General features: G+C 40.3%; 1 protein-coding gene across 1 annotated transcript in view; it reads right to left on the reverse strand.

The window, feature by feature from the left end:
- The window catches only part of LOC108042236 (5-hydroxytryptamine receptor 2A), a 62,793-nt gene that overhangs the window by 34,870 nt on the left and 1,403 nt on the right, over positions 1 to 26,520 (reverse strand). The window contains 2 exon segments of the mRNA XM_044461836.1: positions 836 to 1,528; positions 2,123 to 2,740. Coding sequence (XP_044317771.1) covers positions 836 to 1,528; positions 2,123 to 2,147 — 718 coding nt within the window. The 5' untranslated portion in view covers positions 2,148 to 2,740.

Here is a 26,520-nt window from a genome sequence, read left to right on the forward strand (position 1 = left end):
CTCGTCATTGAGCTGCCTTATTAATAACTGAGACTGAGCCAATGCTGCTGCTTCAGCATCTGAGCCATAATAACAACAATAATAAATAATATAAAATGCCCTGCCAGTATCATAAATATCAGTTACGCGTATTTTATTATCTACAGCTGAAGCCGTCGCCCCTCGAGTCCCTCTGCGTCCTTCTTATTGAATTGTTTGCCATATTCCCCAAGGATTTGCAGGCAGGCAGCAGGCAGCAGGCGCGTGCCTGAGACTGGCATTCGAGGAATTTATTTCGGGTGGTTTGGCTGGCATAGGGACTGAAATAATTATGTCTATGTTTGGGCTTCGGCTTACACTCAAAACGATATTTTAATGGACTTTGAAAAATATATATATATTGTGTTAAATTTGAACAAGTCTTTAATTAAGTTTAATTTTTTGAAAATAGTCTTTGGTCTTGCTTTAAAATATTTTCGGGGTAAAATGTTGCTTAGAATTTGACCTTTAGTCTCAAACAAGTCTTTAATAAGCTTTTACTTTTTAAAAACTAAATATTACTTAATTTTTCAGTGTTAGATTTTGACTCCAGGATCCCTGACGCATATATCAGGAAATGTTAAAATATTATTGTGTTTTTACGAAAGTTAAATAACAAATACATGCATATAAGTTGGCACTTGAAATTAACTTTTTATCAACAATGCTTGAATAAAGGATTTAGGTCTTTGATTTTCATTTAAGAACTTCTTTACAAAATTTAAAAATTTGTTTTGGTTTTGAGTTAAGGGGGTGCCAATAATTTAAAAGCCCTTAAAATTTTTTGAGTGCAACTCTCGGTTTCAGGGGTACTCACCAATAATGGTGACCAGTATCATCAGTCCGAGCAGCACCGATGTGACGGCCATTCGCAGCAGCTGCGTGAAATCGTCCTCGGCCACTTTGCTCGTGGTCACATTGAGGCCCGCACTCCCGTTGGTCAGATCCAGCTGGCCACTCCGGTTCGACATCATCTCCCCGAATAAACTGGAATCGTTGCCGTCGAGGAGGAGGGTGTCGTTTAGCAGCATGGCGCCCAGGCCAACGGCCACATTCGTGTAGTTATTGTCCATGTCGATCAGTTGGAGCGCTGGCGAGGATGCTGGCGAGGATCCAGCGTCCTGCTTGGTCGTTAGAGCCCTGTGGGCCGCCTTGGCCGTGATCCTGGCAGCCGCCGCCGCCACCGAGGCACTGGCAGCTGCGGCTGCCAAGGCGGCGGTGGCCAAGGGTGAGCCGGTGGTGGTGCTCGCATCGGTGGGTGGTGGTGGATTCAGCGCCAGGGAGCCCACGAAATCCGCACGTCTCTTCCCGGAGCTGTAGTAGCGGTTGCTATTGTTGTTATTCGTATCCTCCTGCCCCCCATCATCCGCATCCTCCGTCACCGCCATGTCCTCCAGCTCCTCCTCGTCCTGCTCCTGACCATCGGTGCTCTGCTGTTCGGGATGTGGTTCGGCTATCAGAAAGGCCCTGTCATTCACGCTATTCGCTATGTAAATGTAGTCGAGCGCATCTAAGTTGAAGAAGAAGTGCAGAGTAACATGATTACACTATGAATAAATCAAAGTAAGCAAAATCTGATTTTTATTTCGTCGTGACAAGCACTATAATTAAACGATATTCTTGAATTATACACTCAGGGAAAAGAAAATCATAACCATTAATATTTTTTAAACAAAATTTTACATTAACATGTTAATATTAAATGCACACAAAAAACAAAATAAAATCATGTATTCAAAATTGTTCCTTTTTAAAATAAGATGAGAATACCCTTAAATTTGTTGTAAGTTTTTCTAAAAAATATGAGCTAGGCTCATCTAATAAGTTATTACTTCGCAGCGAATTTAGCTTTAATTAATCAACTAAAACTTATGTCTGATATTTCCAAATAGGAATAGCAGTAATTAGCAGTTTCTTGGGTTGTTTCTATTACTTTCGAAATTTAAAACAAACAATTTGTTTTTATCCCTAAACATGGCTAACAAAGGAACGTGTAAAACGTAAATTTACTATTTTAAAACACATAATTTAAGAAGGCAGACTTTTAATTACAATAAAATATGGACTTAATGACCCAAGTGCCACTCCTGCCATGTGTACCCACCATTAAAGCTGGTCTCGTGCGCCATTTTGTGGATATTCGGTGTGTTTTTCGGGATGCTTCGCTTCGCTTAATTGCAGCCGCAGCGGAAATGAGGAGTAGACGGAAACGGAAGCGCGACTATGCAACGGCAATGGCAATGGCAATGGCCTGCTGCCGCATGTGTGTGTCTGTGTCTGTGTGGGTGGGTGGGCATTTGAGGTGGTGCCGTTGTTTCAGCTGGCGGCCACTCAGACACGCGGGACGGCACATGGTGACACTTTCCCTACTTTCTCCTCGCCGTTTTTTTGTGCCAGCGTGTGCTTGGTACCGGGCAGGATGTATTATCCTAACGAGCTTTCAAGTGTTTACATGGAGCGTTTACAATTTCGGCTTTTGGCTTTCACTTTTCTTTCCGACTTCCCCTTATTTGTGCTTTTTTTTTTTTAGATTTCTCTGTGGCAGTGTTGCTTTGTGCTGTTGATTGTTGCCGACTTGGCTTTGTTGCTGCTGCTGTTTTGTACTCTTTTTGGTTTATTTAAGCTCTTCCGTTTGCTGTCGTGTGTTTATGGCCCATTTGATGTGCTATTTTCATATCCTTGAAGTAAATTTCGCATCCGATTGCCTTCTGGTTTCTGCATTCTGCAATAAAAATTCAATTAGACAATAAATTTTCGTACACAGACTAACTAATACTAATAAATAGCAAATTAAATTTGTGCGGCTGCTCCTTTTTTTTTTGTTTCCCCTCGTGTTTGGTGGAAAATAATTTCCTGTAGGTCTGCGGTATTTTTCGCTGCGAAATTTATTGTATTCAATTTCCTCTCCGTATTGTGCGTAAAGTGTAAATGAATTTCAAATGCTGCCGCCTCGCCCGCTTGTTAAATAATTTAACGCAATTTCTGCAATTACACGGAATCACTTGGCACGATAAATAAATATGAAGACTGGCAAGCCAAGCGTTGTTTTCTTTATTTTCCTTTATTTCTTTTCTTGCCCCAGGCCTGCCACACACACACACACACACATGTGCACGTATTTACGCATACAAGCTCATGTGTGTGTCTGCGAGTGGCGGAAGTTTTGCGTGCGTGCGACAGGCGCCATTGCCAATGGCTCCTTTCGTCTTCCGCTTCCTCCGCTTTTCCGTCCCCCTTTGTCCCAATGTTGCGACAGCGGCAGCAAAATAAATTTAAAACGCATAAAAATAAGGGCAAAGAGGGAAAATATCCCAGGAGCGATGCCGCCTGGTAGAATGTCATCGCATTTAGTTACAAGTGTGCGGTTACAACTGCGGTCAACATGGTAGTTAGTACAATTATAAATAATAAATAGTATTTCTTCAAGGTTATTTGCTTTATAGCTTTTTGATAGTTTTTGGTTTATTTAAGGTCTTTGTACGTTTAAGGTTAAGTGAAAGCAAGCTATGTCGTTTTATAATTACTAGCTCATAATATATTGATTCAATAAATTAAATACCGCATGTCTAATCTTTAATTGTGATTAAAACATGAAAGTAATTTAAGCTCTCCAAATTAAATTCTTGTCAAGAATAATTTAATAACCCAAGACTTATATCTTTTTAATATAGTTACAAATATGAAAGCTGTATGTTGGGCAAGTTTTGCTAAATTCATTAGTTAAATAATTTTTAGCCCCAATTAAATAATAATAATTTATGATTGTACTATATTTCGAAACATTCCTTTACTGATAAATATTTTAGCACAACTGTGTGTGGGTGGCCTGCATGTGTGTGCGTGATCATAATATACATTGCGGCGCCATAAAACCCAAAGCGAGAATGTTGCATGTTTAATGTCCATGGAGCTTATAGTCTAGAAAAGAGGGAGGGATGTGGCCAACTTACTGATATGATTTAAACTGGCCTTAAGGTGGAATAACAAAAGTGGTACATAGATAAGAAAAGGATGTGACAACAGAACTCGAAAATTAATAATAGAATCCATTTTGTTTTATTTTCTTTTTATATCCAAAGGGATTTCTTTGCTCTTTGATCGATTTCAATTCCTTCTTTCTGGCTTGAAACTTCACATTTTCCACCTACCATTTCTCATTAGCAGCCACTTGAATTAGCTTTTTTCTGTCATATATGCTTTCGTTTGAGCATGAAAGCAAACGCTTCAGCCTTTGGGTGGAATTTGGCAAAAGTAGAAGCCGAACTACAAAAAAGACTCCCTTCTAATTCCGTTGAGGAGGAGACGACTAAAGAGGCCTTATTACGCAACAGCCTGGGTGCACTGGGTGGAGAAAAGCCCTTCGTTCTAGGTGCGTTCACAAAGTTCCGACCATAATAACCTTCAAATGCCAGCATGCGCTTTTGCCGTGTAACTAACGTTTTCAAGTTCAAAGTCGATTTAATGCGGAAGTTTATGCCAGCCCACTAGTGTTCAAGGTAACTACAGGCGAACTTTTTTAAATCGAACTTTTCTAGTTCGAACTTTTGATAAATGATAGCAAACCAAATTACTTTCATAATCTTATTATCACCAAATTTAAAATGCAATTAAAGTTGCTTAAACTCTTTTACAAATTCTCAAGTTTGGGGATGCTTTCATAAATCTATTCTACTTAATCTAAATCTAACCGGAAGTAAAATCTCGGCCCTTAAAATATTAAGGTAGAAGGTATAAAATAATGCGTTTTGTTTCCTTAAAGTTATTTTAATATTCTTTTTTTAAATGATTATAATTTTTGTCATTATTGTTTTTAATGTTATTATGGACTTAACAATTTAAATATAACTAATATTTAAAATTGAAAAAATAGTATGTACTTTGTCTGATGGTGGAATAAATGCTTAGGCAGGCATTACTGTAGCAGAAGCTAACTGAGATGGAGAGTTTAGGACCTGGGAACGTGCGCTGGGCTCGTTTGAAGTGCAGTTGAGTGTGAAGACGACACATGTCGCTTAAATGCACACCCAGCCGCACCTGTCTGATCCTTCTGGCCCGACCCTCCTGGCCATGGTGAGTGCACTTGTTGCGGTTCGCAACTTGTCCGGCAGTCGCCTGCATACATTATGCAAGTGTATGCCAACTGTTTCCCTATCTGCGTGTGTGTGTGTGTGTGCGTGTGTGTCAGCCGTGTGTGAGTGTGTGGGAATGTCATTCGCTTTTTATAGTCGGGCTTATCGCATATTTATGCAGTGTGTCCTTTGAGGCAGCGGCACAGGACGCACATGGCTATAAATCAACTTTGGTTCACCGCACTCTGCTCCTGACCACGCCCCCCTATCCCTGCCCCCTTCCACTACAACTCATTCGGATTCGCACTCACATCCGCATCCGCATCGCAGCAATTACGAAAATTGCCTATCTATGCAATAGTTTTGGATGCCGCCTTTTACTGGGAAATAGTTCCCAGGCACTGGCTCTTTTTGCCTTGCTTGTTTACCCTGCCAAGTCATAAATCAAGCAAATAACTAAAACGAGAGGGTTGAGGCTTAAGTTTAAACTGAAAGTTTGTTTCGTGTTAGGCAACACTTCAAAACATATTTAAAAAATATTTAAGTCTTTAATTTCAGAATACTTCCACTTCAAATTATATTTCATTTACGTTCTTAGTTAATTGTAAGGGATGTACAATTTTGTTTTTTTATCTTTACTGGCCTTACAAGGGATTCAAAATGTCAAAACATTATCAAGGAAAGCTTACAAATACAAACACATTTGATATGTTCTCTTCTGGTGAAGAGAAAGCGTGTTTAAAAACGAATGATTAAACTGTCTAGATAATATACACGAAAAAAAATAAAGTTTACCCATTACAAGTTCATTTCAACCTATGCAACGCTGAATTTTAATGTTGATACCATTATATACTCAACAAATAAGCAGCCAGGATGAATAATTTTTACATGAAAAATCGTTAAATAAAATGTTCTGCCAGAACTTGTCAATCCACCCTCCGATGGCGCATGACACAATTGCCGCCTTTGTGTGTGTGATGCGGGGGTGTGGGTGGGTGTGTGTGTGTGTGGCCCATCAAAGTGCAGTTTTCCGAATGCAAGCCAAAGCAATGTCTCATTGTTTGCCCTTTGCCAATGCCAGCTGTTTGCTGTACGTGGAACGGGCCCAGGAAAAGCGGATGGCGACGGGGCAAACTAAAATAAAGTAAAATAAATGGCATACATTTTTCATGCGACGCTCGATTTCATTCACCGCAAGCTCACACACCCCAGATATGCAAGTGTGTGTGTGTCTGTGTGTAGATTCAGACATGACCAGACATTTATCAGTTGTTCGCATGCATTCAAAAGATACTAATGTACATATTAGTTCAGCTCTGTAAGTGGCTGCCGACCGCCCCTTCCTCCCTGCCACTTTCCCGGCATTCCAAGTCCCACTTCCGGTTCCGCATCGCCCCCTCGTCCTTGCTGTTGGGTTCCTTTTTGCACCATTTCCGCTTCATTTCATGCGCCATTTTTCTCTATCTTTGCAGTCGAGTGTTTGCGCCTTGTTCCCATGTCCTGAACGGCCTTTCATTGGCCTCCTTGTTCCGCCTTCTTTTAGTTTTTCCTCTCGGCTTTCCACACCCCTCATCCCCCCCCTACCACTAGATTTCCCGCCCTTCCCCGCTCGTTCTTTTGCGGTTGCAGCTGTTATGTATACGTATACAGCTTCAGTTGAATTGCTCGCCCGGTTTTGTTCCCCATTTTCCATTTCCATTTCCTTGCCCGCCTGCAATTGCTTTTGCCAATCAGTCTGCTGCAAATAATTTATATCGCTCGAGTCTGTGTTGGCACCTTGGTAAACTCTTTGGCATGTTTTATGGCTCTTTCGGGTGTGCGTTTCCCATAAATATTGCCCATACGCAGTGTTGACCGTGCGAAGTGCATTTGGCTTAGTTTTGTAGTTATTAGTGTTTGTCGAGGGTCCTCCACTAATTGCTCATTAATATTCAATTGCCAGCAGCTTTTGTTCAATTATTCAAGCGCAAGCTTTTAACAAGAGAAACAAATTGTCAGCCGCGCATCCCTTATCGCCGTTTTCCCCCTATCTATGTTAAACAATGCAAATAAAAGAGGACATAGGAAGTATGCAAATATTTAAATTCCAGCTTATTTCATGTTCTGAGCGCGGGCGTGAAACAAATAACATTCAATGCATTTTTTATCTGTGCCAAAGCTGAATAAAAATAGACCTCAAAAAACTAGTAGGCAAATAATATTTGCTGGGGATATTCTGGCTGCAACAATACTATACATTTCGCATCTATGATGGTAGGAAAAAAATATTTTTAATTTAGCTTTGTTTAACATACAAATATATTTGCTTGTTTTTTTTTTATTATATGATATTTAATCTGAAAAGAAAAATAAAGTATTAGACTGCCATTAATATTTGAGGATAAGCTGTTAACTGATATTTCCCAAATTCCTCTTCTACTACTGGGTAGTTTCTATTTTCTATTTTCTATCCATGAAATCAAACAGAGCTGCTCGTTTGTTGGTTGGCTTAAAGTTTTGGTCTGTGAAAAATATATTAGCTAAAAGGAAAGAACAAACAAATGCTAAAAACAAATGTTGGCCATGTCAGGCATCAACTCGAATTGTAATTCGATTAAATATTTCGATACAACCAGTAGTTTTGATGCATGGCCACCACAAGCCCATCAAACATTTAAACTGTGGATTTTGGTGACAATTTAAGTCGCTTATTGGGTTTTTTGGAATGAATTAAAGGAATTTGTGCAACAATGTCTCGGCACCATAATAAAATATATGGCCCGGAATTGTTGGCTTTTAATTACTTTTGAGCATCGTTGTCTGGCAGCTCGCTGCCCGTATATATCTCAATATTTTCCTTAATGTCAGGACGGCGGCACGATAATAAATTTCCTCATACAATATCCTGCATTTAAATAACACTTCCTGCACCATGTCTAGGCCAAGGCATCCGTCCACGTCCATACGTCAGTCCCGATGCGCTGCTCGACGTTTTCCAGACAGTGAAATGAATTTATTTGCCGCCGGGCCCCGCCAACAGGAAAAACTCCAGCAACTGCACTCCGGACGGGTCCTCGACCAGTTGATTTTGCGCTGAATGGCGTGCGAAGGCACTTTGCTTCATTACTTTGTGTATTCCCCACTCTAGATATCCGGTCCGTCCACATCCACGTCCTCCTCAGTTTTCATTTTGTGCGCCCAAAAGTGTGCTAGGGAATTTTTGTTTATTTTGGTTAGCCAAGTGAGGAATGGGAGCGGGGGGGCGGGCATAGCGGTGGGTTGTTGGCTGGTGGGCCATCTTTGCCACACAATAAAAATTTATGAGCCATGTGCGTGTGGCAGTAGCCAGCCCTTTACCTTTCACCAGCGACAGAGGGAGTGCGAATCTCTGGCATAAATTTTAAATGTGCCACAACTTGACATGCTTTTTGTACTTCCCCCTTTTCCCGCTGTCACCGGCACTTTCCCTTTGCGATATGCAGGTAATGCCGCAGCTGCATCTCTGCTCTCCGCTTTTCTGCATTATGCATGATCCAACTTCAAGAGGGTGTGCCTTGCAACTTCCACCTTCCGCATTCCTCGATCAATTAGTCATAGTAAAAGAAATGACAGGGTCGCCTTGAGGGATTTCCGGGGCTAGGACAACCAAAAAATAAAATGACTTACATTTGAGGAATGTTGACCTAAATGAAAAGACAAGCCCTTATAGCAATATATTGATTTGCCACAATATTAAGGTTAATTTTTTCTTAAAATTAAAGACCGAAACTTGAAGGCCATTTTACACCTATTATGTCAATTTATTTTTGGTTGCTCTTATTGGTTGATTATTTTGATTATTTTTGGGCCTTATTTGCTCTATTTAATGTATTCTTTTTAATACATTAAAAATTTGAATAAAATATAACTGTTTGCTGATTGTTTGCTCATAGGTAATTGTAATAAGTATTCAATTTAAAATTGTATTATATAATCATGTTATATTAAATGTGTTAAATTAAAACGTAATATGTACCCAGTTAGTTGAATGAAACCCCCCTCCCATAAATATTTTCTGCATTCGCCCAAGCAAGGAGATGATACTCCTTCAAAGGATACGCCATTTCAGCAACGTGAGCCCTCTTGTGAAGATGGCCAGCAGACAAGAAGGCCCGATTCCAAGGCAGACGGCTCCCCTATAAAGATGATTTTACGCTTTTGCGCACAATTTACGAAAATAAAAAAGATGTATGAATATGTGTGCCAGTGCCAAGATGTTTTTGTATGTATAAAGGTAGCGCCAGCTCAAAGATTTGTGTGTCGGCCACGTGTGCGACGTGATTTCTTTCTCATGCAAATAAACGTGTAACAAATGGCGGGGGACGTTGATTTTCAAGGGGTGAAAGGTGGCGAACGGAAAGGAGGCTGACTGGTATTGAATCTGTATTTAACACAGCCATCCCTGCCGGAGTTTCTGTCCGTATATTGATAAAAAGTTGCTTAAGCTTAAAGGAAAAGGCTTTTTAAGCTGAAGGATTAAGAAGATTTTGATTTTTCTAAAGAGAAATATCACATTAAAATAATATTTATAAACATATGCTTACTTAAAGCTAAAGGATTAAGAAGATTTTGATTTTTGTAAAGAGAAATCTCCTATTAAACTTATATTCATAAACATATGTTAACTTAAATGTTGAAAATTAATAAAGATTATAGTATTAAGTATAAGCCATCGTCGCTTGCATTTTTTCAACCCGCATTTCATACATATCGTAATTTCTTTTCGCTTTACTTGGGCTTATCCTTTAATCCTGAAATTCCATTTAATTCCTCAGTTTCTGTGAAGGCCACTGCCTTAATTGGCTTGACCACTGTACTGACTGACAGACCTTGCCTTCTCCATTTAAGCCACCTGTACCGCAGGCGGTCTGTCAGACACTTGGCCACCACCAGCACCACCCGCACCACCAGAACCTCCCGCCGACTCCTCAAAGGAACGCCAGCACCACCGCAACCACTTCACACAGGTTGACGCCCCGTTGAGGGCTTTGATTAAAAATTTATTAATATTAAACTTTGCGCACGCATTGACAGCCATCACGGCCAACAACGGCGGCAATATCCAACTAGCAGCTACTTTGCATAATTGCAAATATAATCGGCCCAGCCGGTGGACAACTCGGTGGGCGGAAAAGTGGGCGGGGCTGGCTTTAATTAAGTTGTTAATATTAATGAGGATATGCTCTGCCTTCGGCGGTCTGATGTTTGATTTTCATTTTGTTATTAATCAGCTTTTAATATATTTAATTAAGTTTTCTGCGCCGGCCGGGGCTAAATATGTTGAATATTTCAATAAACAGTACGGAACAGCACCCGAGGGTGAATTCTTGTATCCGCTAGATGCGGCTAATAATCGTTATTGAAAATAGCAATCCAACAGATTAAGCGAAGCATCAGCCCGCAGGACTTGTTACTCTGGATGAGATTGGGAGTTGGTTTGGCTGGTGTGGGGCAAATATTATTACCATAGCGTCCGAGAAACTTTTATCGACATTTAAAGCAGAGCCCAAAGTTTTTCCCCTCGAAAGCTGGCAAACTTTTTGCTCTGCACTTCGAAGGAATTTTTTTTCAATTTGCTATCGGAGAAATTTTGTTTTCTTCGCCTGGTGCTGTGTTTTATATTGCAAAGTTTTTTTTTTCTACATCCCGTCGGCAGCGCTTCATTGGCATAACCCCCGAGGCCTCGTTCCACTTTCCATTTCCCTCATATGTTTGACACTAACAGATTGCGTGGGGCAGCTGCTCTTGGTCCTCGTTTTTCCGTTTTTTTCCGCTTTTCCGCCCTTCCCGCTGCCCTCGATCATGGACGGTCACTTGTCATCTTGAGTGGTCGCTCATTTGTCTGCACAGCTTTTGGAAATTCGCACTTTATTTACGCAACATGCTGTCCCGAGTCCTGGGATCCCCGGCATCCTGGTCCCTCGACCAATGTCCCTCGGCCGCCCGGCCATTTCAATTTTTCATCTTTGCCTCCACGGCAGACCGTTTATCTTTTGATTTGTGTTTTGGCTTCTCCGCTCCCTTCGTGCTCAAGTGTTTACAAATGATTTGCTGTCTTGCTTGTTATACTTTTGGCCAGGACTTCAGGTTTTTCCTGCTGATTTCGTTCTTTTTTTTTTTTTTTTTGTTTTTTGTTTTTTGGTAAGCTCGCCCCTAAATGACTCGAGTGAGTTGCGCTTCCGGCTGTTTTGCAGCTTGTTGGCTGCGAAACGTTTCAATTGAATCGAGTGACTCGGAGGTGCGAGGCCATCACTTGCCGCCAGCCAAATCAGCCATCGACCCGACTCATTTGCATGCGATTGAAATTGAAAAGCGGTACCGCTTTCAAACTTCCTGCCCCCCGGCCCTGGAATTCTTTAAGTCGGCTTTAAGTACACACATCTAGCCGCAGGGCAGGGCGGCAACAATCATTTTAGCAGACCGGCCAAGTCCGAGTTCGGAGATTGCAAATCGTAGCCAGCGAGAATTGAGGCCTTGTAGTACTGTCGTGTTTTGGCTCAAGTCCAGACATTGTCAACTCATTTTGGGCATGAAGTGTGCACAGAAAAAAATGAGTCAAGTTTCTCATGTGTAATAGTTAAAATATCTAGAAAATATATTTTTAACCGCAATCGATTTTTCTAACTATTGCTTATTCAGCTCTAATAAAAATTCACATGAAATTTATTTGGAAAGTAACAATAATGATGTAAAATGTTAGGCAAATACATAACTCTTAAAACGGAAATATTATTTTTATTGCATTTAAAATAGGCTTCGAAATATTTCATTTATATATAGTGATGTAAAACGAAAATTTTATATATCAGAAACCACTCCAAAATTTCTATATATTTATTCTACTGGGCTATAAAAACGCTTTTAAACATACTGTCATATATGTGTCCATTATCAGCAAACTATCTAATTAACAAGTGGACTAAAAAATATGAATGTTGGGAAATTATCACTTTTTAAATTTACATATTTTAAGACACATTTTAACTAATGACTCTATTTTTAATGCGCAGACATTTTACTTTCAGTTGCTTTGCAAGCAGCTCAAAAAATCTATGGTTGTGTTGGGTTGTTAAGCTTAGGAATCATTTTTAAAGCTCTGTCAAGCGTTTTCTATTGCACCTAAGCTCGGTTTTGTGTTGGAAAATATATTTTCATTTAATCCCTGTTACGCCGATTTTGCAGTGTCGGTCCGGCGGGAGATCTCCGCTGCTGAGCTGCTTAATGTGTGTGCGCTCATGTCAACGGAGGCGATAGCTGAGCTGCTGCTAAACCGGGGGCCCGGCGCTCGTAAAACCAGAATATTGGGTGCACAATGTGCGGGGCGGGGGGTGGTTGTGGGCTCCTGGGCGTTCCGAGGGGGTGTGCATTTTGTGGCTGTGCGCAATTAAATAAAATCGACTTGTGCAGCCAGCCCCCTCCCCCTATTCCACAACGGGGCCACACCCACCGCCCACCGCCCCTCGGATGGCCTTGTCATTGTTTGCTGATGCTGTAGCTGTAGTTGCCAAGCTGCACTCAATGTTTATGAACAGTTGCGCTCGGCAATTGTCGTTTTTACTGCCAATGCCATGAAGTTTTAAGAGGCAGCCATTTCTGTTGCACTTGTTGTTCTTGTGTTCCGATTCAGAGGACCCCGGGATCTCGGGGGGGGGGGGGAGCATATGCAAATCAATTGCTTGAGCACTAGTCCGATAAAATCACTCCACCTAAGCTTTTTCCCAGCCGAAGTTCAAGGCATCGGGTAGCCAGTGTGTTGGCCAACAAATGCCAGCATTATATGTGCGAATAAGTATAAGCTGGCCCAAATACGAATGTCCAGGATGACGATGGTGAAACAATGAACGTCCTCAATCGCAAATCCATGAACGAGGTGTGCTCGATTAGAAGCAGTAAAGTGCTTAAATTAACATCCTATTGCCATATCTATAGAGCCAATAAACTTGGCTTAAGTGCTTTCAAAAAACCATTATTTTAAGTGGTTTAAGCAAGAGGTAACTTTAGTGTTCTTGACTATTTTTCAGAGTCTTGTATTTATTCAAGATTTAGTTTTCATTAGGCAATCATTTTTCTTCCAGTTTTTATCTTGTGATTATCTTAATATCTCCCATAGCTTTCTTATTTTCTTGCCAAAACCCATTGAACCACTCTCGTAAAAATTTCAATGCAGGCTCTGGCATTTTATGTGCTAAACAATACAGGCAACACACAGATACACACGCACACAGCTGTGTGTTCACACACATACCAACAAGCAGCAAAGCCATAACAAATGAAAAGCAAACTTGCGGCTTGACATTGATGAATGCACGATGAGATTTATGCTCTGCCCCTGCATACGTATGTGTGCGTATCTGTGTTCCTGTCTCAGTGACTTTGTCTCTGTTTGTGTGTGGTATGTCCTCACACTCACACAAACACACACACACACTGAAACAGTCGCACAGGCAGTCTGTCTGGCTGAAATAAATGTTAAGTATACGCATAATAAGCGCCACACTATGTTGTTGTTCCCGCCGTTCACCTTCCCATTTTCCTACCCCCTTTCCCACCCCCCTGCACCACTGTGTGTGTTTTACTCATTTACGCACTTTAAGTCGCTGGCTCAACACATTCACCTGTATATGTATATGTATGGGTTGCTGCCACTTCTCTGTTTACCTGGCAAGCTAGAGGAAAAACTAGGGAGAAAAACACTCGCAAAACGAAAGTAAGGCAGAGCAGACACAACCCTTGTATGTTAGGTATTCCCACTATTCAGTTCCCTTTATTGGGCTAACTTCAATGTACTAACTTAACTTGTTAATTAAGAGGCAACATAATTAAATATTTAATTTAAATCTAAATAAATATTTAATTTAATGTAAAATATTTAAGTATCAATTTTGATACCAATAGTACTTCATCTAATAGGACAAATAATAACTTAAATAAAGTAAATAAAAATAATATTATTTATCAGAAAGGTTTTCTTTTTATCTAAGTTTTCTAATTTAGTAAACCAATAAGTATTTAAAAGTTGCATACAACCGTCAATCAAATTAAGAACCGCGTTCGGATATTTAATAGGTAAGTAAAATGATCCGAAAGGATTTGTAAGAAACAGGAAATGCATAAATGTTGCAACCCATCAAACAACTTTGCTAGTATATCCCAGCTTCGTTGTGAGGCTACTGACTGGTTTCCTGCCCTCAGTAGTTTCTATTCTGGCGCTTTTATTTTTAATTGTTTGTTTATTTGCTCGACGTGGCCAAGAGCCATAGACTGTACTGCTGGAGAGGGTAGTGGTAGTCTAGGCTTTGGAAAGCTTTGCTTTGCAGAGCCTTCCCATGGCATTGGCTTTACTTTTGGTTTCGGTTCTGGCCCTGATTCACCTGATTATTGTTTTTTATTTCCGGCCAGCAACTGCAGCTGCAAACTGTTGCTCGAGCACTTGACTTGACAGTTTTAATCGCATTATTATGCGAGGGGGGAGTGGAATGGTTCCAGGTAATGAATGCCAAATGTCGGGACCTTGACCGGGCTACCAAGTCCAAGTGCAAGACCAAAGCCAAATAGGCTTCATTGTGTTTGGACAGTGGCGAGCTAAATGGCAAATGTCAAAAGTTGGCTTAAACCTGGGACCAAATGGATCTACTTATAGGGCTGGCACAGCACACATTTCGTGTGTGCACATATATACTTAGGCTAAGTGCAGACGAGGTGCATTAAGAGCCGCAGCTTGTTACCTGGCCGGAGCAATTAACGCTCCAGCAGCAGTAATTACATATGCTGCATACAAGGGAGTGCAGAGGAACAGAAATTAATTAAAATGCAATTAATGGGGGGCTGCCTCAGATGCTCACTTCAGCTTGTTTCGTTTTAATGGTTTATTTTATGAAACGGCAGCCTGAAGTGCTGTGAATGTGAACAAAAAATGCGAGCAGAATTCAAATAAAATATGAACCAAGCAAGTAAAAAAAGGAGAAGAGTGGCTCTTTCACTGCGTATACGCCGCGTATGCCTTTTGCTAAATTCCTGCCACATTTATTTGCATTACTCCACCAACTGCCTTTTCCCCGCGCAGTCGAGTGCACTTTGCTTAATTGATTATGCTCGAAAAGGGAGCGGAAAATGTGCATAAGGAAAATACTGCCAAAGTAGTCAGTCAGGCAGTCCTCCACGAACTGTGCAAACCAAAACTGTGACATATGCCAAAAAAGCTTAAATGATACACTATAGAAATTTGCAGTTATTTTGTATTATATATTACCTATATAATATATACTATTTAAGAACAACCATTGTAAACTGTAGCTAAACTTTAAGTCCATAGTTTTGTACTTCAGTTTGATTATCATATTATTATTTAATTTTTACATAGCAGTGATATTTCAGCTCTTTAATTTTTTTTTACTATTTTATAAGAGCAATCCTGATTGTAAACTAATTTTTATTAAATTTAAGGTTCATGAGCCTTTTTATATGCCTTTTCACTTATCGATTAACCAAGTCTATCATCAGTTACAATACAAATCGTGAAATTATTGGCAAGCCCCAAAAAAAGCACCTTTAAAAGTTTATACTATCATGTTTACCATTGTTTAATTTTAAATAAATTTTAGCTTTTGAAGGCTAAACACTCCTGCCAGTTAAGTATGGGGTCCTTATAACTTTAGCTTGTTGCCGTATTAAAGGCTTAGCAGTAGGCATGTAGTTTGTCCGTGGGAATTTCGCAGTACTCTCAGTTTAATTGCAGCTGGCCGAAATCTCTTGCCAATTCGGGAAATCTCTCAAATGAAGGACTATAAACCATTTTAGTCACACACAAAAAAAGGGTTTCAAAGGAAAGGGATGCGAACTGTATAGGGTGCGGATTGACTTGGGGCTTCCATCATAAACAAGCCGTCCTCTTTGAAAAAGTGAGGATTCCGATGGGGCGTGGCTGAGTTTTTTGGGCATTCAGCCTTTTCGGCTATTATTAAAATGTTTGGCTCCTCGTCCTTTTCATCTTTCTGTGTGTGTGTCTCCCCTTTTTTGGTTTAACTTCTGCGTTTATGCCAGGCAAACATGCTTTATGTCTTCTTTGGCTTATGTGTTTGTATATAAAAAAGATATATACGAATCTGAGAGTTTGTGTGCATTACGAGTGCGCGTATTTTGCGTAAACAATTCGAGTTGTAAAATGTTCTTCCTTTTTTTTCTGTAGGTTCTACTCGAGGGAATCTGTTTTGTTTATTTCCCTGTATTTTTTATTTTTTACTTTTTTGGCTGCCTCCTTTGTATATGGGATCTGTGCTCCTTGCCCGCTGATGTTTGCTCCCAGTTATGGATTATGCGACCGTGGGGATAGATGACTCTTTGCCAGCCCTCTCGAATGCTCACTTCTCACCCTGGGGACCGCAGTGATCCATGTGAGGACCCCAGTCAAGTGGAAATACTTATGGAGTGGAAGTACTTATAATTAAAAAGCGAATTCCTGTCATTCATGAAATATCTTTGCAAAGAAAAACATGCAAACACTTGGAAAACATTTCGACAAGTCAGCAGCGACATCCTGGAATGCGTTTGTCACAGGACAATCAGGTGTGCTTTTCCGGGGGTTTCCACCTCTCTAAGGGCCATAAAACGCAATAATAACGCACATGAAGCATATTTTACACATGTCTTTGTCGCATTTATCACAATGAGCACGGCCAAAAGGTAGAAGGTAGATGTTCCCCATCCGCCGACTGAAAAATACTTAAGCAAACACGTCGCATTTTGTGAACTTTTATTACATTTTTTGCTGCTACCAAAATGTGTTTGCCAATTGTTTCTCCTCAGTTGCTTCTCCTACTCCTCCATCGCCGTCTTACTTTCCGGTAATGTGGCAAAGTTTTAATAACTTGGCCTCTGTGCTCATGCACAGGTGAATAATAAACATGTTGACAGTCATAACGTTCTTAGGGGAGCACTGGTTCAACACATGTCAACATGTGGCACCGAATGATATCCTCAGGTGTGACCGGCGAAGGGCAACTGGGGGTGCAGGTAAGCGTCCAAGTCAATAACCAAATGGCTTCTGGCTAATCGCAGTAATACTTAATTTATGGGCGAATGATTTTTATATTGCTAATGCCGAGGAAATTAACTTGATCCTTTGAGATGATAATGAAGAGGGAAACAATAATAGAATGAACCTTTAATGATTCATATTTCAAAACAGGAACGTCTAACTTTAATAATTAAGACATTACGGAACTGCCTTTGAATTTATCAAGTTCTTTATGAAATGTAATAATATATAATAACATTTAGTATTGTTATAAATGTTTAAATCTGTTTTTGTTATTTTTAAATGATTGAAAATGTAGTTTAAATTTAAAATCAACTACCTTTTTATATGTATGCCGTAGTTAAATCTACCACTCACAATCAATGTTTTTTTAATGCAATACGTACAACAACAGTAAGCATAAGTATGAAGTCCATACATTGAACATGCTTAGTGCTTCTTCAACATTTCTCGAATTTCTTTATTTAATTATTGGCTTCCCTAACGAAGTATTCAGGTGAAATGGCAAACATGAGTAATGTACATGTAACTCATATTCTCCGCATTGATTGAATATTAAAGAACCGATTTTCCCTATGTTTTCACCCCTCCTTTGCTCGCCATGACTAGAAAATCAATTGCTTTCGATGGGCGCACACATTGCTCATACAAACGCAATTTGCGATTGCAGGCATCTATGCTGTATGCATCTGAAAACGGATGAATCTCGCCCATGGACGCAATGCAGTGGCAGATTGATTAGTTGCGTTGCCTGGCTACTAGCAACACGTATGCGAAACGAGGGCCTAGGTTAGTTGCGGACGCAAAAAGTTAGAGGCCCGTGCGAATGGTGAAAGCACTTGGAACGCGTAAAGCAATTAACACGCAATTACCATTTCCACTTTGCCATGTGACAGTGTTGACATTTCTCACGATTCATTCTCGCTTTCCCCGCTTTTCCCGCTTTTCCCTTCACCTCCATCAATCCTTCATATGGGAGTGCGTGTGTGCAGGAGGTGAGGAATATGTGGGCCGAGTGGGGGCGTAATTGGCAATGTGTCTGCGCGTGAAAACGCTGCGACCACGTTGTCGCAATACAATAAAAGAGAATACAAAAAAACAGTGCAAAATAAGGAAAGCATTCAGGAGCCGAAAATCGAAATGCTCTTTGCGATAAAAATGTTGCCTTAGGCAGATGGTATTTAAGTGGAATGCATTCAAAAGGCTTTCTGGCATTTATATTGTAAAGTTTTTCTAATTTTTTTAAAAATTTTTTTCGATAAGGATTACCATTTTTTAGTATTAAATGTATAATTTAATATTTTATATTTAAAGAATGAATTGTATATGCAAAATTAAAAATGTTTTAGTTTTCTAACTCATTATTTTATTTAAAATGGCAAAAATTGCAAGAGTAACAATGCCTTTTGAGAGAGTATAGAATGAGCGTGAAACGCTGCTCTGGAGTGCGGGGAAAATGCTTTTGGTTGTAGCTATATGTCAAAGTGAACAGATAACAAATGACAGGACACTTCCCCCGACCATGGGCCAAAGCCGAAAAGTGTTGGTCAAAATGATTTGCTGGCATTGCTCGGCAGACAGTGTTTGTGCCACTGATTGTTTTTGCTGCTCGCTGCTCGTTTGCTTTGTTGTCCAACTGAAATCACTCAAATTGTCACTTGCCTCAATAATTAACATTAATGCGTGCCCCGACCGTCTGCCAACATAAATAAGTTAGGCAAAAGGCGCTACGCATCTCCGACAACTGCCATCTGGCGGCTCTGGCGGAGTTCGGGTATCATCAACAACATGTTTGCTTTTTAATTACTTTGTTTACTCGCAGCCAAATTGAGGCATAATTAACTCAAATGTCTCTGCCTGCCTGGCAGCGCAATTAAAGCTAAACTTTTGGCATTGCAATTGACGATGGCGCTCACTTTGAAGTCACACAAAACTTTACATGATCGCAAGTTTGGAGACATAAATTTTGATTTACTGACAAGGGGTAAGAGCCTTTATCTTAAGGTATTACAGGCTGAAGGACTATACTTAGGATCAGAGGATAATTGTTTCATACAAACTTTTACTTTTATATATCATTTAAGTATTGATTTTAGGAAAAAATATTATTATCCCGGAAAAAACCATATAAGCTAATGAGGTTATGAAGTTATATTCCAATAAAATAATAAGGATAAAATTATTATATTACACCAAGTAAAGTTACCTTTAATTGTTTTAAGATATGTTTCTTAAAGCTACGAAGTATCATGAGGGCAGAAACATACAAAAAAATCCGACTTTAATATTTTTATATAGTTAATACATATAATCTAGTGAAAATAATAACTTTTATGTTATATCCAATAAATATAGTTCCACCCTGTTAAGCTCTCATAATAAAATATTTGCTCACCCATTTAGACGGGTATTTCGGTGGTCGATCTATTTTCGTACTTTATTTATCAGCCATAATTTTTGGTGGCAGGCCATAAAAAAGCGAAAAGTTTTGTTGACCATAAAACATCGAAGCGAAAGTTGTGCATATTTATGTGTGTATACTATGTAGTGTGTGGATGGGAGGCGTCAAACTCTGTTCCACCAACAAAACTGAGCCGTGATAAAGTGCCAAGGGAAAGTGGATGCTGTTGGTGTAATTTGTGCTTCTAGTTTTGTTAATTTTACGGCTCCATTCTTACTCTTTCTTTGTGTGTGTGTGTGTGTGTGTTTGTGTGTGCATGTGCGACGGCCATTAAATTTTGACATATGCTACATGCAGACACAAGATATTGCTGCCTCACTCTGGCCCACTCTGTGCGGATTGCAATTTACGAGCTTTTTCTCTTTTTGGCCATTTTACATTTGGTAAAACAAACACGTTTCCATTAAAAAGTCTGCGTTTGATGGCAAGCCAAGAAATTCGGTGTATGATGATGATGATGGGCGGTGGCTTTGAGGCGGTGCGCCTTTCAATAGGCGTGGCACTCGCAAACACTCTCTCAAGGTCAACAGCTTGTGCTTGAGACTTGTGCCAAATAACGGTTGGAAAACACTTCTTGCATCTTTGATGCAGTGTTGCTGTGCGCAAAAGATGAAGAATTAATGGGAAAAAGTACTGGGTGCTGGGTACTGGGTGGTCCCACCCATTAACCCATTTACCTCATCCAATTCGAATTAGCCCGACAAGCTGCGACCCGAGATGTCTGCATTGATACAAGCAATTACCTTTGGCAACAATTAGACTCGGATTTGTAATGACCCTGGTCGTGCACCTGTTACAGCGGCAATCAGTCGAATCAATTATATATATACCCGACTAATTGCCCTGGTTTTAGCTGCGCTTTGCCGCATTCGAAGATGTGGGACGTGGGTCAAATGATGGGGGTTTTCTTTAAAGGCCGCCCCGAAAAGCAGGCAACGCTTTAAATTATGCATGGGAAATAAGCAGAAGCACAAGAGCCAGCTCAAAATACGAATGCAAATGTGTTGGCGGGCAGGTGGAGATGGAATGAAGGGGGCGGGGTGCGGGGTGCGGGGGAAAAGCGTGGGGGAAAGCGGAGAAAAGCCGAGACGTTGGGCAAGTTCAAATCGCAGCAGATCCGTTTTGGAATCTCGTTTTGCAGAGCTTTCACTTTGGCATGCTCCCATTTTGTTGCTGGCCGAAAAATTGGGCACGAAGCGAAGTGAATTTATTTTGTCATTTTGCATTTGTGTGGCAGTGTGTGAGCCTGAAGATGATAGCATCCTTAAAAGGACTCAGTCGCATTAGAAGCGAGATAAATATTTTGCCCTGGTTAAAATATTTGTATCATATTTGCCTTCAACTCAAAGAAATTGGACAAATTTTTGTCTGAGACCCTCGGGGACTTATCTTTAGGATAGCATAATACTCTCTACGAGTGTGCTATGTGCCATACCTGCTGTTCCCCAGGACTCTTGATTGTGGTTACTTGTTTCTAATTTCGGCAAAGCTCAGGTCTTGCTGTTTGCGGTTAAGATAATTCCACTTTCCCAGGAAATTTATACGAAATTAGAAAATTGAATACGTCCAAAGTCGCAGTCAAAGCCAGAAGGCGAGGAAAATAAGGCAAAAGAATGGGCGTTGCGAATTGGAAAATTTAATTTGCAACGGCCGAAGAAGTTTCTCCAGCATCGGGCACAAATAAAAAAAAAGAAGTATAAAAAAGCGAATAAAAAGGAAAAACAAAATCAACTGACAAATCTGCACACAATACGAGGACATTGTCATCCTGCTCATTGCTCGCTTTTCCCCAATTACCCCCCTTTTATCCACCCGGCCGAGGGAAACCCGCCTTGGCTTATTGCTTGAGGTTTTTCCTCCTTCGTTTTTTCTTTTTCGTTTTCCTGGTTTTAAAGACCCGTCTTAGCCGGCGCTCGCTTTTGGCCATCTCCGTCTGCTGCCGCTCCTTTTGTTCTGGCATTCGTTCTCATTTGGCCAATTTTTGTACTTTTTTCGCCATGGTTTCTATGCTGCCGTGGATGCTCTGCGCTAAACCAAATTTCAATTATTTTGTTTGTTGCCATTTTCATTACGTTTCGCTTTCATAGTCGCCGCCTGTCAGCGTGTAACAAAGCGTCGAGCGAAAACTTCAAGAAGCAGAGCAGAAAAATGGTACGAAAAATGGAAAATTGCTTATAATGCAAACACTCGCACAACCAGTCACAATGTGGAGCGGCCATTGTCCGCAGCCAGAACCCTTGCGACCGCCCCAGGCATCCGCTCCTGTCCCCTAACCACTTCCCCCCCCTGTTCACTCTATTTTGCGGTTTTGTTTCGCGCTCTTTTGCGGCAGTAGCGCCCCTTTAAGCGACATTAAACTGTTCCAGTGGCATAATGAACTGCCCATTGCACAGTAAAAAAGATTTTTGCTTAATTAGATTATTAACAATTTATTTATCAGTTGTAAGTGTCATGATAAATTGGAAAAACAAAGATGTTCAATATCTTTTATGTTGGATCCAATTAATATACATTTTAGAAAAAAAAAAATATTGTTATGTCGTTTGAATTTTTTTACGCTCAATTGAGGTTGCTTTGATAATATTTAAAAATATACTAAATTTCGAATAATTAAATTAACGGAAATTAAAACTTTCCTTATTTATTATTTTCATTAATATATTATAATATATAACTACAATAAAAATAATTGTTAGCTAAATAATGGATTTTATTTTAAATGTCATTTATTCAATTAAAACATAGTAATTTTTATAAAATTATTTTAAATGGTCGCAATTCTCAAACTTACATTGTATTTTATAAATAAGCTAATTTTTAAAGAAGCTACATTTTTAAGCTGTTCAAAATTAGATAAAAGCTAAGTTGAAATTAGTACAGTAATGCAGATTTGAAAATATTCTGTTTCTTTAATATTCTGTCAAAGGGAATAGTAAAAAGTTAATTTCGGGCCTAAATAATTAAATATATATTATGTATTTTTTGCGGTGTGTTTACTGGCCCTACATGCTGCAGGAACAGCAGCAGGCCCATCGATGCGTGTAGCCTGTGCTTTGATGTGAGCATGGGCTCCATGCGTTCCACCATATCGTCCTGTATGTCCTGGCACCCGGCTACTGCCCCCTGTCAAATGCAGCCTTTTGTGTACATTTCGCTGGCTTTGCTGCCATCCCGCTCTCATTTCCATTTATTGTTTGTTTTTGTATTTTGTTTTCTATTTCGCTTTTTGTTTTTGCCCCACACACGCGGGTCCTAGGCCAATTCGGATTGGTTTGAGCCACGCTTAAAATTCCAGACACTCCTCAGAGTTGTTTTGAAATTGAAACTTGATTATGTTCTCACAGACAGATCTCTTGCCCCTCCGGCATTATCTTTGTATCCATAGTTTGGGCTGCTACGTCCGTTTTATTTCGTCTTGTTTTATCGCGCTCCGCTGCATTGTAAATATTTTGCTTAGTCGCGCTTTGACACCAGCTGACACGCGAATGCCGCGGCAAAATATAAATAAGTCGCCGCTGCCGCTCTGATAAACTAAGCTCCTAGTGTACATAAACATATATATACGCGCCCTCTTTAAAGTCAATTTCAGAATGCGGGACTCGGACTTGGCTGAAATGTGGAGCGGTGGCTTTTATGGCACACTGATGTCGGTCATTTTTGGACTTTGCTCAGCGCACATTTAAGCTTCAGTCTAATTTGGCTGTGTGCTTTCTGAATACCGAATTTTGGTTATCTAGTATAAGTCTTTTGTCTGGTAAAATTTGAACCCTCTTTTCTTTTGTATTAATATGGTAATATGACAAACTCGTTAATCCAAAAAAAGAAAATGTATAAAAATAGTATCTAATAAATAAGCATAGCTTACTTTTTAAACAAGTAGATAAATTCCATAGAAGTATAAATTCCGACTAACACAAAATAGCACAAGCTAACTTTTTGAGAATTCAAATTTTCTGCTGAAAAAATATTTCTTCTCGATATTCGCTGGAATTTAATATTGTTTTTTCTCCACTTATAGTCGGTTGGAATACAAATTCGCATTCTAGTGTCAGCCAAGTTTGCTTTGGTATTGCCACATATATTAGCAGTTTTCCTATTTGAGTTTTCGCTGGCCTTTCTTGTATCGGCTGTGCTGCATTTTTAAGATCCAGATCGGGGACTTGGACTTTGGCGAAAACGTTTGTGCAGGAAATGTGTTTTTAATGAAGCCTTTCACCAGTGAGTCGGCCTGCCTAATAAAGAGTGAATGGCGGTGACCCCAACCCACTGGATTCACCTTTCCAACTGACGAGTCGTCGTCAGGTCGTCAAGCGGTCGTCAGAGTTCTTAGCTCTGCTTTTGTTCGCTTTTTCCTCGCTTTTCCTCCGATTTTCCCTTTTCGGGGCTTTTATGGGTTTTTGCCGTTTGCTGCCGTTTGCTTTTCCCTTTTCAATAAATCGCAAATGGCAATGTGTCCCCTTCGCGGAGCAGGGACTCGAAAATAAGAAGGCGAATCCTTGACGGGCCAAGTTTATGCAAAGTAGCTTTTAATATGTTTACGACTAAACATTTTTTGGCTGCTGCCGGTTTCGCATCAGGTTAATGTCTACTCTTCGTCTCGCTTCACCCGTCACTCCATGACCCGCCCTCCCCCGTCCATCCCCCTTTATTGCACAATTTTTTAATAATTTCTGCCCTTTTAAAGGCAGAATTATTAAACTTTACTGCTGCGGCCGCACATTTGCCTGGCTGGCGCAGCCATTTGATTGTAATTTATTTCGCCGTAGCCGACTCAAAGTTGAAGTGGCTCCCACATTAAAATGGAGCGCTGGCGAAAATTAAATGTTAATGGAGTCGGATGTGGCAGAGCAAATATATATCTTGTACATTTGGTAGGTACGCAATCTACCCCGCAAACGTTGACAGTTCCATTTCCATTTGCAAAACTTCCACAAATGTTGTTGTTTTTTGAAATTAATTAACATTTAAGCTGCTTAAAAGTTTCTGGGTCAGTGCCGAATTTAATATTAAACAATTCTAAGGCTGGATGGCGCAAGTCTTAGGCTAAGTAGGCGTCGTGGAAGTTGGAAGTGTTCGGGATTCTTCGAAGCGACCAACGCGGCGTATGCGTAATTCGCCGCTGGTCAAACACATGGCTGGCAATTGTTTAATTTATGCCGCAGCACGTTGGGCGCTGAGCTCATTTGATGGCTGCAGGGGATTAATGCAGCTCACCGACTGACTCATAAAACTCGGCTCATTGCCGCAGCCGACGCCCAAATGTTGGCAATAAAAAATTTTAAACCCTAAATTATGCACAGTGAGAGGAGCCGGGCCCAAGGGCCTGTGCATTAGACTTGCGACCCAAAAGCCAGCCAAAGTTTCAAACATTGTTCGCATAATATAGGAAAAGTTGCACATAAAGGGAGTCGAAGTGGGGATGGGTATAAAAATGGAGCTGGAGAGCGGAACGTGCCACTTTGCCACTTGATGATGAATGAAACACCTCGGGCATGTGTGTGCCTCGTTGACTGTGGTTTATATTTGGGTTACAGCATGGGTTAAGGTCCCGCCTGCTCCTTGCTTTTTATGGGGCTCACTACTTTGAGCCACGGCTTCAGTGGGAACGTTAATCTTATTTGCCATGGAAAGACCAACTACAGAGAAAAAAATAAACCAGAGCTTGTCTTCAATTCAGGCAATATTTTGTTTTGTTTATTTGAAAAATAAAATGATAAGTTAAAACTTCTCGATAAGTAGTTTTTCTATTGGTAAATATCTTTTAATCTGTAATAGTTTTGTGACTTATTAAGTTCTGTCTATTAATACATTTTTATTTTGCAAATATGTTTACTAGTCTTATTCATATAATTTCTGATTAAATATATGAACATAAAAATGTGACAATCAGCTATCGCCAAAGCTAAGTTGACAATAAAAAATCAATAATTTTGTTCAGTGTTTGTTGCGTGTGCGTAAATAAAAGTAACAAATGTCGCCCAAAAAAACTTAGCGCCAAAGGCGCATATTTTGTCTACTAAAAGCATGCCGGGGATTTGCACAACTCACAGTAAAATCGAGCCAAGGAGCCGAGTTTCGCATCTCGTGTGTGTGCGTGTGTGGGCGTGTGTGTGTGTTGGCCAACTTCTGGTGCGTGAATTGAATGCAAAACTCGAAAGTTAAATATTGCACGCTCCGTGGGCAGGCAGCTTTACTTATTTTTTTTGTCAGTCTCTTAAATTTAATTAAAGAGACAGCCAGAGCAAATGCGATTACATCACAGAAAACTTTCAACTTTGCGCCAAAGGAACGGGGCCGAGAACGGGAACTGCCAAAAGTGATTTGCACAGTTTGAAGGATTAGCAGGGAGCAGCTTAGGCACCACATCCTTGTGCCCCAGCCCCGCCCGACAATCTGGATCTTGGCCTGCAGCTGTCACTGGCTCACATAAATCTAAACATTCTGATGTTCTACACGCTGGCTGGCATGTCAAGAGCCGCCCGCAGCCTGGGACTCAGACTCAGGTGAGTGACTACCTGTCCAATCCCTCCTCAGACCGACCCTCCTGTCCCCAAAATCCTGGCCCATAGAAGGATATAGCCGGATAGGGATGGATGTTGGCAGCTCTGAAACAACATATCTTTGCATACTTGATGGCGCATAATGGTGCAAAAAATTGTTTACATGCATAGAGCAACACAAAATGTTTTGCATTTACATAATTTTTGACTTTTCAAGTCGCAGCGCATTTTTCGTAATTTCTTCATGTTGGCTTGTGCAATTCCGTGAACCGAGAAAATAATGGAAACATTTCGCGGAATGAGTTATGCCGCCGCGACTGCCAATCAAATATGCATGGGAATTATTCTGCTCACAGCCGAACAAAATTAGCACTATATAATAAAGGCCATTGGAATCGTTAAACTCAGCAAAGCCAT

The sequence above is a fragment of the Drosophila rhopaloa genome, unplaced genomic scaffold (genome assembly GCF_018152115.1).
Source record: "Drosophila rhopaloa isolate 14029-0021.01 unplaced genomic scaffold, ASM1815211v1 contig_115, whole genome shotgun sequence".
In the NCBI taxonomy this organism is placed as follows: domain Eukaryota; kingdom Metazoa; phylum Arthropoda; class Insecta; order Diptera; family Drosophilidae; genus Drosophila; species Drosophila rhopaloa.